This window comes from Triticum dicoccoides, chromosome 2A (assembly GCF_002162155.2).
Source record: "Triticum dicoccoides isolate Atlit2015 ecotype Zavitan chromosome 2A, WEW_v2.0, whole genome shotgun sequence".
Taxonomy (NCBI): Eukaryota; Viridiplantae; Streptophyta; class Magnoliopsida; order Poales; family Poaceae; genus Triticum; species Triticum dicoccoides.
Genome location: NC_041382.1, coordinates 43,205,562 through 43,221,769, shown reverse-complemented (window position 1 = coordinate 43,221,769; position 16,208 = coordinate 43,205,562). Strand labels below are relative to the sequence as shown.

Here is a 16,208-nt window from a genome sequence, read left to right as displayed (position 1 = left end):
GGGGTAAACTTCATGCAATCATACCCGTTTGAAAAATGCAGATGATGGGTTCGATCCTGTTCATGAAAGTATGTACTATGTTACAAAGATATCTGGTCAGAATCAAATATATGACAAGGTTGCCAAGACATTGTGATTATCCTTGACCAAGAAAATAAGGTGTAGCTCTTCAGATTTTGCGATTTTGGGAAAGCTGTTGCCAAATGTGCCAAGTAAGGTGCTAGAACTGTCTACGTCAAGTTTTCTGATCTTTTCTTTTTTAAGTAGCCTAGTTGTTATTTGATATAGTAAGGTGGAGAGATTTAGATAGATGAAGAAAATATAGAACAAATTTCGGTGCATAGCGAGTGACCATCTCAAAGGGAAAGTGCTGGTCGAAGCACCAGATCTGGGTGTCTTTTGTTCTCGTTTTTGTACCTGAGGTTCACAAACTCTTGAAATGTTGATATCATGTTATCCAATTGAGAACTAGAGGTCAGGTTAATGGTACCGGATGAAAACAGAATTTGGAGAACATAACCAGTGAATACACATGAAAACAGTCCCGGTGAGTTTACATCTCTTGATCGTTGACCATTGAATATAGTCACTGCTGCATCCTCTGTAGTTTGTCGAGGATTTTCTTGTGGTTCTTTTTTCCTTTTCGTGTTTCGTTGTGATTCTATCCCATGTAGGTTTCAACATGTCATGCCACCTGAGTTGTTTCTAGATTCCTACTACTCCGTCCGTCCGAAAAAACTTGTCCCAAATCTGTCCCTCAAATGGATGTACCTTCTAAACGATTATATTGTGGGTACAGAGAACATCCTTAGCTGTGAACCTATGCTGATCAAAGTATGCCACTGTTTTTTTTTGCGGGAGAAATAGCATTGCATTACTCAATCACAACGTCTTTACAATCGTAAGATGATATTTCCACTACTTCATCTGGACCAGCTCCTAACCAAGTCAAGGTCCTGCCTTGGGTTCAAGCAATCACTAGCTTTATTTTGAGATCTAACTATATGAGAAATAAGTCTTCCTTAAACCCATTAAGTGCTTAATCTCTCTAACAATAGAAGAGTTAACTGAGCGATCCGCATCCAAGCTTGATATGAGAGAGATCTCTTCGAGAGAGTCCATCTCCACCACGATCGGCAACTCGCTTCGCTGCAAGGCAAGGGACAAGCCTTCCATACACGCGCACAACTCCGCCTCAAGGGAGTCTCTGCACGAAAACAACACCCTGCATGACGAGAAGTTGATAGCCCCGCGATGATCACGTAAGATCATGCCCGCACCCGCTTGTTCTGACGCAACAAAAGATCCATCAGTATTCAATTTGCACCACCCCGGCTCGGGCGTAGTCCAACTCCGTTCGTCCTGATCACCAACGCTTCTCCCCCCTTCTCACTGTATCTTTCCATTCGATATAAGTTTTGCCTTTGGCTGGGTCAGCCTGTGGATTCTGCTTGATACCAACCAAGGATACCAGATAGCTTTGCAGAAATCTTAGAGAGACTTCCATAGGCGTGGCAGGCTTAGCATGAACTAGCTCGTTCCGGACAAACCAACTCCTCCAGAAAATCATTAGTAACATTGTTCATTCAAGGTTTGTAAGAGGATCCAGGACGTGTAGCAGCCATTCTTTCCCGTTGTTAAGTATTGATGTGACATCCGGGAGCCTCCACACCTTGGCCATGGCCACAAACAGATCACGCCCAAACTGGCAGCGCACGAACGGATGAAAGTTATCCTCCTCTTCTGCTCCACATACCGGACACATACCTGTGGTTTCCAGCCCAATACGGTGCTTCCTCTGCCATGTGGGTAGTGCATCATTCGACAGGCGCCAAGCGAAGTGCTTCACCGTTGGGGGGCGTCACACTTCCATATGAAGTCCCAGCAAGCACGGCTTCCCGAAGGCGCATAACTCGACGCCACCGCAGAACTGCGATGAGCCTCATCGAAAGCCAATTCGTAAGCTGATTTAACTGTAAAAATACCATGTCTGCCGGGGCCCCAAGCGATCACATCTCCCTCCATTCTAGGAGATGCACGAATTTTCATTATTTCATGTACATCTGCAGCCACAAAATATTCCCGAAGGAGCTCAACTTTCCAAGACCCATTAGTGTTTAGCAGACCATAAACAAACCGAATACGGCAACACCCTTGAGGAGAGATCGGCTTATATGAGAAGGGTCTCGGGATCCAGCTATCCCGCCACACCCTTATGCTTGCCCCGTCCCCTACTCTCCATAGCAGCCCCTTTTTCAACAGTTCCAGGCCATGGCATATAGCCTGCCAAGATGATGACCCGTTCCCAGCAAAAATAGTGTCTTCCAACTTGCCATCTGGGTAATAACATGCTTTTAAGACCCTAGCACACAGGCTGTCTGGCTTCGTTAAAAGCCTCCACGCGTGCCTAGCCAACAAGGCCTGGTTAAACAGCCGAAAATCGCGAAAACCAATTCCTCCTCTGTCCTTGGGCTGCAAGAGATGGTCCCAATTCTTCCAGTGCACCTTTCTTTTATCCTTTGCCGATCCCCAATAAAAATTCCGCACCATGCGTGTAAGATCATCACAAACTGAAAACGGTAACTTGAAGACGCCCATAATATAAGTTGGGAGCGCTTGCGCAACCGACTTTATCAACACTTCTCTCCCCGGTTGCGCCAAGAGGCCATCCCCCCATTGTATCAACCGTTTAGTGAGCCGAGTCTGTAGATTCTGAAAACGCCCTTTAGACATCCGCCCCTCCGGCGTCGGCATGCCCAAATATTTCTCCTCGAAGTGAAGGCTCATGATATTAAGTACTGACCTTACTTCCTCCTGAACCTCTACGGGGCAAGCCTCGCCAAAAAGAATGGAGCACTTGTTAGGGTTTAGGCACTGCCTCGTCGCCTTCCCGTACAAATCCAACACCACTTTAACCTCATCTGCTTGTTCTCTCGAAGCCTCAAAAAACAACAAAGTATCATCAGCAAACAATAAGTGTGAAACGCCCGGTCCTCGTCTAGAAACCTGCACCGGCGTGATGTCACCCGTAGCCACTTTGCTCTTTAGTAGAGTTGATAGACCATCTGCCACAAGCAAAAAAAGAAACGGAGAGAGCGGATCTCCTTGCCGAAGACCACACGTCGGCGCAAACGAATCCAAGAGGGTTCCATTAAGTTTGACAGAGTATCTCACCGACGTGACACACGACATTATCCAGTCAACCCATCGCTGAGAGAAACCCAACTTCTGCATCATTTGCCTCAAGAAGACCCAATCCACTCGATCATATGCTTTTGATAGGTCCAGTTTGTAAGCACAGAAACTTTTTGTGGGATCCTTCTCCTGCTTGATATGATGGATACACTCAAATGCAACTAGTGCATTATCTGTAATCATCCTTCCTGGGATAAAGGCGCTTTGCTCAGGAGAGATGAGATCATCCAGCAAAGGCCTCATCCTATTCACTAGGCACTTGGAGATGACCTTATAGATAACATTACACAGACTAATGGGCCTGTAGTCCGTGATTTTTACTGGGTTGGGAACTTCGGGAATAAGTACAATAGATGTAGAATTCACTCCCTCCGGCATGACACCAGTGCTGAAAAAATCCTTCACCGCAGCCAACACAGCCTCCTTGAGAGTGCTCCAATTCCGCTGAAAGAATCTAGCGGGGAAACCATCCGGACCTGGAGCTTTTAGTGGTCCAATTTGAAACAAAGCATCCGAGATCTCTTTATCTGTAAAAGGAGCACACAACTTGGTGTTATCCTCCTCAGTCACCACCGGGTTAATTAGTTCCAAAATAGGCGCTGCATTAAGTGTGGGATCAGCTGTGAAAATATCATGAAAATAACGGTTAGCCACTTCCCCCATAGAGGCAAGATCAAAGTGAACTACACCGACACTATCCGTCAGCTCTCGAATCTTGTTCTTCCTCGCCCTCCAGACTGCTTTGCTTTGAAAATATTTTGTATTTCTATCCCCCTCCTTCAACCACGTGATACGCGATCATTGTAACCAAAGCATCTCCTCTTGGTACAAAAGCTCGTTCATCTTGTCCATCACTCTTGCGATATCTTGGCGGTCAGCGTTCATATTCATCAACTCCTCTAGCTGAGTGCGGGACTTGGCAATCTCTCTGGTGATATTACTGATTTTTTTGCTCCAAACCCTGAGAGTTGTTATTGTTTTAGAGAGAGCGTCCCGCAACTGAGACATATTATGAACTCCCCCACTGCTTCCCAGGCCTCCTTTATCACCTCAGGCAGTGACTCATCACGCTCCCAAAACACCTCGTACCTCCTCTGCTTTCCACCTAGCGGCCCCGGTGTTGGGGAACGTAGTAATTTCAAAAAAATTCCTACGCACACGCAAGATCATGTGATGCATAGCAACGAGGGGGGGAGTGTGATCTACATACCTAGTAGATCGACAACGGAAGCGTTTGGTTGATGTAGTCATACGTCTTCACGATCCGACCGATCAAGCACTGAAACTACGGCACCTCCGAGTTCTAGCACACGTTCAGCTCGATGACGATCCCCGGACTCCGATCCAGCAAAGTGTCGGGGAAGAGTACCGTCAGCACGACGGCGTGGTGATGATCTTGATGCATTACAGCAGCAGGGCTTCGCCTAAACTCCGCTACAGTATTATCGAGGACTATGGTGGCTGGGGGCGCCGCACACAGCTAAGGAATAGATCACGTGGATCAACTTGTGTGTTCTAGGGTGCCTCTGCCTCAGTATATAAAGGACCAAAGGGGGGAGGCTGGCCGGCCACATAGGGCGCGCCAGGAGAGTCCTACTCCTTCTGGGAGTAGGATTCCCCCCCCAATCCTAGTTGGAATAGGACTTGTGGAAGGGGGGAAAAGAGAGAGAGGGGCCGGACTTGTGGAAGGTGTATCCAATAGTTTCCTTTGGATATCCTATGAAGACACATTTCTCCAATTTGGGTTCGAGCTTATCAGGTTGAAGATTTTTCACATAAGCATCGCAGCCCCAAACTTTTAGAAACGACAACTTTGGTTTCTTGCCAAACCACAGTTCATAAGGCGTCGTCTCAACGGATTTTGATGGTGCCCTATTTAACGTGAATGCTGCTGTCTCTAATGCATAATCCCAAAACGATAGTGGTAGATCGGTAAGAGACATCATAGATCGCACTATATCTAATAAAGTATGGTTATGACGTTCGGACACACCATTACTTCCAGGTGGCATGAGTTTGTGAAACTATTCCACATTTGTTTTAATTGAAGACCAAACTCGTAACTCAAATACTCTTCTCTACGATCAGATCATAGAAACTTTATTTTCTTGTTACGATGATTTTTCACTTCACTCTGAAATTCTTTGAACTTTTCAAATGTTTCAGACTTATGTTTCATCAAGCAGATATACTCATATCTGCTCAAATCATCTATGAAGATCAGAAAATAATGATACCTGTCGCGAGCCTCAATATTCATCGGACCACATACATCAGTATGTATGATTTCCAACAAATCTGTTGCTCGCTCCATTGTTTCGAAGAACAGAGTCTTAGTCATCTTGCCCATGAGGCATGGTTCGCAAGCATCAACTGATTCATAATCAAGTGATTCCAAAAACCCATCAGCATGGAGTTTCTTCATGCGCTTTACACCAATATGACCTAAACGGCAGTGCCACAAATAAGTTGTACTATCATTATTAACTTTGTATCTTTTGGTTTCAATATTATGATTATGTGTATCATTACAATCGAGATCCAATGAACTATTTTCATTGGGTGTGTAACCATATAAGGTTTTATTCATGTAAACAGAACAACAATTTATTCTCTTACTTAAATGAATAACCGTATTACAATAAACATGATCAAATCATATCCATGCTTAACGTAAACACCAAATAACACTTATTTAGGTTCAACACTAATCCCGAATTTATAGGGAGTGTGCGATGATGATCATATCAATCTTGGAACCACTTCCAACACACATCGTCACTTCATCCTTAACTAGTCTCTGTTTATTCTGCAACTCCCGTTTCGAGTTACTAATCTTAGCAACTGAACTAGTATCAAATACTGAGGGGTTTCTATAAACACTAGTAAAGTACACATCAATAACATGTATATCAAATATACTTATGTTCACTTTGCCATCCTTCTTATCTGCCAATCACTTGGGGTAGTTCCGCTTCCACTGACCAGTCCCTTTGCAGTAGAAACATTTAGTCTCAGGCTTAGGACCAGACTTGGGCTTCTTCACTTGAGCAGCAACTTGCTTGCTGTTCTTCTTGAAGTTCCCCTTCTTCCCTATGCCCTTTTTCTTGAAACTAGTGGTCTTGTCTACCATCAACACTTGATGTTTTTTTCTCGATTTCTACCTTCGTCAATTTCCGCATTACGAAGAGCTTGGGAATCGTTTCCGTTATCCCTTGCATATCATAGTTCATCACGAAGTTCTACTAACTTGGTGATGGTGACTAGAGAATTCTGTCAATCACTATCTTATCTAGAAGATAAACTCCCACTTGATTCAAGCGATTGTAGTACTCAGACAATCTGAGCACATGCTCACTAGTTGAGCGATTCTCCTCCATCTTTTAGCTATAGAACTTGTTGGAGACTTCATATCTCTCAACTCGGGTATTTGCTTGAAATGTTAACTTCAACTCTTGGAACATCTCATATGCTCCATGACGTTTAAAACGTCTTTGAAGTCCCGATTCTAAGCCATTAAGCATGGTGCACTAAACTATCAAGTAGTCATCATATTGAGCTAGCCAAACGTTCATAACGTCTGCATCTGCTCCTGCAATAGGTCCGTCACCTAGCGGTGCATCAAGGACATAATTCTTCTATGCAGCAATGAGGATAAACCTTAGATCACGGATCCAATCTGCATCATTGCTACTAACATCTTTCAACACAATTTTTCTTTAGGAACATATCAAAATAAACATATGAAAACAACAACGCGAGCTATTGATCTACAACATAGATATGCTAATACTACTAGGACTAAGTTCATGATAAATTAAAGTTTAATTAATCATATCACTTAAGAACTCCCACTTAGATAGAGATCCCTCTAATCCTCTAAGTGATCACGTGATCCAAATCAACTAAACCATGTCCGATCATCACGTGAGATGGAGTAGTTTTATTGGTGAACATCACTATGTTGATCATATCTACTATATGATTCACGCTCGACCTTTCGGTCTCCGTGTTCCGAGGCCATATCTGTATATGCTTGGCTCGTCAAGTATAACCTGAGTATTCCGCGTGTGCAACTGTTTTGCACGCGTTGTATTTGAACGTAGAGCCTATCACACCCGATCATCACGTGGTGTCTCAGCACGAAGAACTTTCGCAACGGTGCATACTCAGGGAGAACACTTCTTGATAATTTAGTGAGAGATCATCTTATAATGCTACCGTCAATCAAAAGCAAGATAAGATGCATAAAAGATAAACATCACATGCAATCAATATAAGTGATATGATATGGCCATCATCATCTTGTGCCTGTGATCTCCATCTCCGAAGCACCGTCATGATCACCATCGTCACCGGCGCGACACCTTGATCTCCATCGTAGCATCGTTGCCGTCTCGCCAATCTTATGCTTCCATGACTATCACTACCGCTTAGTAATAAAGTAAAGCATTACATCGCGATTGCATTGCATAAAATAAAGCGACAACCATATGGCTCCTGCCAGTTGCTGATAACTCGGTTACAAAACATGATCATCTCATACAATAAAATTTAGCATCATGTCTTGACCATATCACATCACAACATGCCCTGCAAAAACAAGTTAGACGTCCTCTACTTTGTTGTTGCAAGTTTTACATGGCTGCTACGGGCTTAAGTAAGAACCAATCTCACCTACGCATCAAAATCACAACGATAGTTTGTCAATTTGACTCCGTTTTAACCTTCGCAAGGACCGGGCGTAGCCACACTTGATTCAACTAAAGTTGGAGAAACTGTCACCCACAAGCCACCTCTGTGCAAAGCACGTCGGGAGAACCGGTCTCGCGTAAGCGTACGCGTAATGTCGGTCTGGGCCGCTTCATCCAACAATACCGCCGAACCAAAGTATGACATGCTGGTAGGCAGTATGACTTATATCGCCCACAACTCACTTGTGTTCTACTCATGCATATAACATCAACATATAAAACCTAGGTTCGGATGCCACTGTTGGGGAACGTAGTAATTTCAAAAAATTTCCTACGCACACGCAAGATCATGTGATGCATAGCAACGAGGGGGGGGGGGTGTGATCTACATACCTAGTAGATCGACAACGGAAGCGTTTGGTTGATGTAGTCGTACGTCTTCATGATCCGACCGATCAAGCACCGAAACTACGGCACCTCCGAGTTCTAGCACACGTTCAGCTCGATGACGATCCCCGGACTCCGATCCAGCAAAGTGTCGGGGAAGAGTAGCGTCAGCACGACGGCGTGGTGACGATCTTGATGCATTACAGCAGCAGGGCTTCGCCTAAACTCCGCTACAGTATTATCGAGGACTATGGTGGCTGGGGGCGCCGCACACGGCTAAGGAATAGATCACGTGGATCAACTTGTGTGTTCTAGGGTGCCTCTGCCTCAGTATATGAAGGACCAAAGGGGGGAGGCTGGCCGGCCACATAGGGCGCGCCAGGAGAGTCCTACTCCTTCTGGGAGTAGGATTCCCCCCCCCCCCCAATCCTAGTTGGAATAGGACTTGTGGAAGGGGGGAAAAGAGAGAGAGGGGCCGGCCCCCTCTCCTTGTCCAATTCGGACCAAGGGAGGGGAGGGGCACGCGGCCCATGTAGGGCCGCCTCTTCTCTTTTCCACTAAGGCCCATCATGGCCCATTTAGCTCCCGGGGGGTTCCAGTAACCTCCCGGTACTCCGGTAAAATCCTGATTTCACCCGGAACACTTCCGATATCCAAACATAGGCTTCCAATATATCAATATTTATGTCTCAACCATTTCGAGACTCCTCGTCATGTCCGTGATCATATCTGGGACTCCGAACAACCTTCGGTACATCAAAATGCATAAACTCATAATATAACTGTCATCGTAACCTTAAGCGTGCGGACCCTACGGGTTCGAGAACAATGTAGACATGACCGAGACATGTCTCCAGTCAATAACCAATAGCGGGACCTGGATGCCCATATTGGCTCCTACATATTCTACGAAGATCTTTATCGGTCAGACCGCATAACAACATACGTTGTTCCCTTTGTCATCGGTATGTTACTTGCCCGAGATTCGATCGTCGGTATTCCAATACCTAGTTCAATCTCGTTGCCGGCAAGTCTCTTTACTCGTTCTGTAATACATCATCCCGCAACTAACTCATTTAGTTGCAATGCTTGCAAGGCTTAAGTGATGTGCATTACCGAGAGGGCCCAGAGATACCTCTCCGACAATCGGAGTGACAAAACGTAATCTCGAAATACGCCAACCCAACATGTACCTTTGGAGACACCTGTAGTACTCCTTTATAATCACCCAGTTACGTTGTGACGTTTGGTAGTACCCAAAGTGTTCCTACGGTAAATGGGAGTTGCATAATCTCGTAGCCATAGGAACATGTATAAGTCATGAAGAAAGCAATAGCAACATACTAAACGATCGGGTGCTAAGCTAATGGAATGGGTCATTTCAATCAGATCATTCTCTTAATGATGTGATCCCGTTAATCAAATAACAACTCATTGTTCAGGGTTAGGAAACATAACCATCTTTGATTAACGAGCTAGTCAAGTAGAGGCATACTAGTGACACTTTGTTTGTCTATGTATTCACACATGTATTATGTTTCTGGTTAATACAATTCTACCATGAATAATAAACCTTTATCATGATTATAAGGAAATAAATAATAACTATATTATTGCCTCTAGGGCATATTTCCTTCACCCGGATCGGCCGAACCCTTTAGGACAAGGGACACATGATCTGAACAAGGCGAAGGAACATGCACCACCGTAGCATATGCAAACAAGTTCCTCCACGCATTAGTTGCAACTGCCCTGTCCAGTCTTACCTTCACATTACCTCCTCCTCCCCTCTTATTATCATATGTGAAGGGAACACCAACAAAGCCAAGGTCAACTAGGCCACAGGTCTGCAATCATTTGTGGCTCTCCACGCGGTGTAGCAGATAGATGTTCAAAGTCCCACATGGATTCGTTGAAGTCGCCGACTACAAGTCAAGGTAGGTCATTCACAACTTTTAGCTGCTCGATTTTTGACCACATGATGTGCCTGTTTTCTACCCGTGGTTCACCGTAAATACAAGTGATCCTCCATTGCGGCGACCCCTCCTGGACACGGACCACTGCATCTATAAAGTGTTCTTCTTCATCCAAGATCTCCACTTCGTAGTTCTCATGCCAAAAAAGAGCGAGACCACCACTCATACCATTACTGTCAACCCCAGCAAAACCCTTCAAACCAATCCTCCCACGCACCTTTTTTATTTTCTCAGCCTTCTGTCTTGTTTCACACAAAAACACCATACTGGGGGAATGCGACTGACAGATAGTCGCTAACTCACGAACTGTCCGGGTATTCCCCCCTTCCCGGCAGTTCCAGCTTAAGACATTCATTGGACCCGGCGGTCCCCCTCGAAGGAGGCCGCCTCTTCAGTCATAGTTGTGTCACCATCATCCCCATCTTCCCCTTGCTTCCTTCTCTTCACAATGGGCACCTTGCCCGGTGTAGACGTCGATTCCGGCCCATTATTCGCCCCTGAACCACTCCCGCCTCCAACATCAGAACTGTGTTCGGGACTTTGCCCGCAAGGTTTGGCACTGGTTGCCCTCGCACCATAACAACACCGTCCACCCCCATCAGCCTCTTGCGGGCCGTCCGCACATCGTCATCACCAATATTGGGAGCTCCCGGCATGGTGTGCACACCACCACCCACATACTGAACATCAACATCTACCTTTCTTCCCTGAGATTCTTCTGAATCGCCCCTTCCTCCTGAACCTCCTACGCCTCTTCCTCCACCTCTACCAGCCCGACTCGCTCCCCCACGCCTTGGCCTGCTGACCTCCCTCCTCTACCACGCCCTACACCACCTCCCGCCATGGCCGGTTCACTACTCCAATGCATCCAATCCCCCCATTCACACTCGGCGGGATCATGAACCCCGTCCCCGCATTCCTCTACCACATGCCCCATACAGCCACAGAAAAAACAAAAATCCGGGAGCTTCTCATACGTAACAGGGTACCTTTTCATCTCCTTAAGGGTGATACTCACAAACCTCACCAATGGCTTCTGGACATTCACAAAAACCCTCACCCTTAAGTGGCTAGCTGGGTTAATCCCCCCCTCATTAACTACCACCGTAAACGGCAGCTCTCCGACCTTCTTGGCTACCTTCTCCGCCAACTCCCTCTTTCTTGTGAGCCCATCCTGCAAGCCTTTGATCCTCACCCACAAAGGATACATATCCAATGCATATTCAGAGACGTTAGTGAACCCATCGTATTCCACAATGACTACCGGATCTCTTCGAAATTGCCAAGGTCCTCCATCCATTACCCGTTTCCAATCGCCCAGGCAATGACACTGAGAACAGGTTCGGCCCTTTGATGTTGAAGGTAACTCCTTGGGCACAAGCCCATGCATTCCTCATTGAATTCAGTAACGTCGCATGACTAAACGGCCTCATAGTATGAACCCGAAACAAGCACAACCAACGAACATCCTTAATCAACTCATCTACCCCTCCTGAAAGATCGAGGTCCTCCTCCTCCTCACCATGAAGCTTTAGGCTTTCAAACACGTCTTCCAACTCTGGGTCCGGGCCAAATTGATCCCATCCAGTAGTATCCTCCTCCCGATCTGCATCTTCTTCCCGATCTGCATCTTCAGCCACAGCCCCTGCCGCCTCCATGGATCCAGCCCCGTTCGCACCCAAAGGCGCCCCAAACTTCCTCCGTTGTCCTCCTGCAACTCCCGCCTCCGCACTAAACCCTAGATCGCCTTGATCTCCCTTCTTCCCGCCCCCAATCTCCTGGGCTTCCGGTTCCGCCATGCAGCAACACAGGCTCGTTCTCGAGAACCAACCCTAGCGAGTTGTCGGCCGAGATCGCTAAACGTAACGCTGGATTTGTTGGGTGGACTCCGGCGGCGCCGTCGGAGGAAAAGGTGGACTCTAGGGAAACCCTAGAGGAAAAGGTCACCTTCAGGCTATTAGGAGGAGAGGAGCCGCCAGAGAACGATGACGAAAGGGAGAACCCAGGACATCCAGATTCACGATCAAAGTACGTCACTGGACACTGGTTCCTTGAGCACACGTACGTACGTTGTTCAAGAACCTCGGCATCATGCCCGGCGTTGATGGTTTTATCTGGCAATGCATACCTGTGGACACAAAGAACACACTGACCGTGTGTCAAGGAATTTTGGAGAGCACACTTTGTGCATGGTTGCTGCATGAGCACAACACATGTGTGTCAGCTTTAAAAAAAGAATTTCAACATACGTTTTATGACAAATGTTATTGTGTCGAGTTTGAATCTCCTAATTTAAGAAAAAAGATATGTCCATTTTTTTATTTATTTTTTGATGTGCAAGGTAGGAGCTCCGTAGAATCTATTAAGAGAGAAAAATACAAATGTTACAAACTTATAAAGGAAACTGACCAAAAAAACATTCAACAATAAGAAAAAAAGGAAAGAGAAAAAAACTGCTGATGCCAACCCAAACACACCACCACCACCCAACATGACCTCATCCGGGGATGATGGTAAACAAGATCTTCGGAGACGCCTTCGAGAAGGTAACGACGCCCGAGGACAATGCCGCCACTAGCATCGGGCCCCGTCGATCAAAAAGCATTCGGTAAACCCCGCTCACGATCACCCCACAAAAACCCAGGATAGGTTCGGCCAATCCAACAACCTCCAACACTACATGACCCCCATCCAGTCATGTCCCAATGGAAGGAAGTACTCTTCAACAATGCCTCAAGGAGGATGACACTCACGGGGGCCAACATCGCTGGCAATGAACCCTGCCAAAGAACATGGATTTCACCTAGAGCCTACTTATGCCTTGCCATCTGTGACCTTGGGGAGGAGCCAGGCCGCAACGAACCTTGCGAGATCGAGTCACAACTCCACTTGAAATCCTCGACGGTGAGCCAGACCAAAAGGAAAGGAATGACGCCAACGACCACATCACCATGGTGGACTGTCTGCGATGGCGCAAGCACCACCTCCACTACTGTAGTGAGGCCTCTGGAAGCCACATCGCCATGCGCCAGCTGCACGCACACCTCCATTTCTTCCACTAGCAACTTGGCATTGTAGAACTGTTCCGCCGAGAGCGGCCAGCCGACCATCGGCATGCTCGCGGCAAGCCTCTCCTATGCCGAGCTTCACCCTCAGTGCGTCAAGAAGGCACCTGTGGCCGGGTGCGCTAGGACCTCCACCTGCAGTGCTGAGCAGCGCGCCACCAGCCCGCGCCCGGCAACCTCCATCCTCTCCCCGAACCTGTCCGGAAGGCCCGACGGCGGTGACTCACTGCCGTTCACGTCGGCGGTGGGCTGGACCACCCACACGAACTTGTGCCCGCTCTTCTCGAGCCCTATTATCAGCTCCGTCGCCTGCGACGCGGAGATCGTGTATAGCGACCCGAACGACACGTATAGCACCGAGCCTGGCGGTTGCTTGTCGAGCCACGCCAAGATGGGGCGTTTGGTGGGGGAAATTTTGGAGGTGGGAGGTGATGGATTGGCTCTGAATACCAAATGATACGAACCTATATATGAATCACTCAGTAGATCATGGATACAAGGAATTCAATCACGGATACAAGTTTCTATCAGCAAGAAAGGGGATCGGGGAAGCTAGAGCCAGGAGGTGGGAGAGGGGAAAACGCCCAACCCAACGGCGGCCAGTTCAGGTTCCAGTTCTTCCATGCCCCTCCACAAAGATGAGTAGTGCCTATATCTTCAGTTCCTGGACCGCTATCAGCTCCTCTGTGTTAAGTGGGTTAGGCTTCATCCCTCGCTTGGGCCAGCCAGGTCGTCCTTGGGCTTCACCTGAAGTGCCAGATATAGTTGTTCTCATGACAGACGATGTACGCGCCATCGCGTCCAAGAACCTCCGCGTCACTCCAAGCGATGAGTACTCGTCGTCGCTGTCCCTCGCCGCGTCGATCGCCTCCTTCATCTCCGCGGCCTTCCTCCTCATCACGTCACGCACTCCGGACGTCTCGCCGAGCACCCTATCCACCGCCTTCAACACCTCGTCCCTCGTCACGGCCGCCGCGGTGCTGCGTGCCAGCTCCACGCACACCCCCATCTCCTCCACTAGCAACTTGGCATTGTAGAACTGTTCCGCCGAGAGTGGCCACCCCACCATCGGCACGCCCGCGGCGAGGCTCTCCTGTGCCGAGTTCCACCCACAGTGCGTTAGGAAGGCGCCCGTGGCCGGGTGCGCCAGGATCTCCACCTGCGGTGCCCAGCACTGCACAACCAGCCCGCGCCCGGCAACCTCCATCCTCTCCGCGAACCCGTCCGGAAGGCCCGAGGACGGCGACTCGCTGCCGTTCACGTCGGCGGCGGGCTGGACCACCCACACGAATTTGTGCCCGCTCTTCTGGAGCCCCATTGCCAGCTCCGTCGCCTGCGACGCGGAGATGGTGTACAACGACCCGAACGACACGTACAACACTGAGCCCGGTGGTTGCTTGTCGAGCCACACCAAGATGGGGCTCCTCGATGTCGTCTCCTGCGGGGACGACGAACTTGCCGCTCGGAGCAGTGGCCCGACCGGGAAAACCTGGACATTGTTGAGCGATTGCCGGAGCATGCTTAATCCCTTGGGCTCCAGCTTCTCGGCGGTGTTGACGAGCAGCGCATCGGCGCGGGAGAAGGCGGCGATCTGCCTGTGGATGAAGGTGGACCACTCGTCGCCGCCGTCAGCCGTCGCGAGGTGGTCGGTGAGCTGCGAGCGGTGGACGCGGATGTCCGGGAAGCTCGGCAACTGGAAGCACTCGGCGTCGTCGGGGACAAGCGGGACGCTGTTCCAGAGCGAGAAGTAGAGTGCCGAGCCGTAGCCGCCGGTGGTGAGCAAGACGGAGTGCCTGACGCCGGGGTCGCCGCGGGCTACGTCCGCCGTCCAGGCCAGGAACATGTCCGCCACGACGTGCACGTAGGCGCGGGGGTCGGAGCGTCTGAGGCCCGCGATGAACTGGTGAAACGCCGGGCGGAGGGACTCGGAGGCGAGGAAGAGGTCGATGAGCCGCTGGGAAGCGCCGACGGGGCTGAAAGGGAGCACGTGGACAGCGACGGCGTCGTGGTCGAGGTGGGCGCGGATGGACTCCGCTGCGTCGACGGTGGCGACGACGGTGACGCGGGCGTCGGGGCGGCAGCGGCGCACGAGGGCGGCGAGGCAGCGGAACGGCGCAAAGTGGCCCTGCGCCATGAACGGGAACAGCACGACATGATCAACGCGTCGGTGGTGATGGGTTTCCGCTGCCATGGCGATCGAGTCGGTGATGGCGGCGGGCAGTGCCGGTGATCGAATTGGTCTGATCTGATCTCGCGGGTTGGTTTGGATTGGAAGAGAAGAGGGTTTTATAACATCTCTACAAACTGTAAGCTCCCTCGAGATCTGATGGCGGCGCATCCCATCTCTCATCTCTCGTCGTGGGCTGCTCCCTCCGTGTATTTTACTGGTTCGGAGCCCGGGTGTCAGTCGCTAAACGTGCAATCTCCCATCTCTCATCATCGTGGGCTGCTTCGCTGCGAATAAGTAATTTTACCGGAGCCGGGATGTGCCGGTGTTGGATCCACCGTGTACTTGCGTTGAGATCAAGTTAGCATTTTTCTTTTTCTATGTGCTTCTTCTGCGCAGTAGTTCTAATAACGCCAAATACAATCTGTCATACCTGACATCTTTTCAGTATGGTACACCATTGTGTATATGAGGGAAGAGAATATGAGCGAAGAGAAGGTGAGTGGCTGCATGCATATAATATTATCTCTCTTCAAAATGACTAGCATTTTATTTCATTGTGGTAGTTAGATAGTAGATGACTTTTGAAATGATTATTCGCCTTCTAAACCTTTTATAGATTTGAATTGCTTGCGCCATGAATTTTAAAATAAGACCAATATTGGATATGTTTCAACTAATTTTATTTAACTGATTTCAAGAGAACATATTTTCAACGAAAAGA

General features: G+C 48.5%; 1 protein-coding gene across 1 annotated transcript; it reads right to left on the bottom strand.

Annotated features, from left to right (window-relative positions):
- Positions 1–13,867: 13,867 nt before the first annotated feature.
- Positions 13,868–15,508, bottom strand: LOC119358834 (UDP-glycosyltransferase 92A1-like). The gene has a single exon (XM_037625240.1). It carries the CDS (start codon positions 15,506–15,508, stop codon positions 13,967–13,969), a length of 1,542 nt encoding a protein of 513 aa, XP_037481137.1. The 3' UTR covers positions 13,868–13,966.
- Positions 15,509–16,208: the final 700 nt, after the last annotated feature.

Coding starts and splice junctions, on each gene's coding strand:
- LOC119358834 (XM_037625240.1), bottom strand. CDS start 15,508: ATGGCAGCGGAAACCCATCACCACCGACGCGTTGATCATGTCGTGCTG.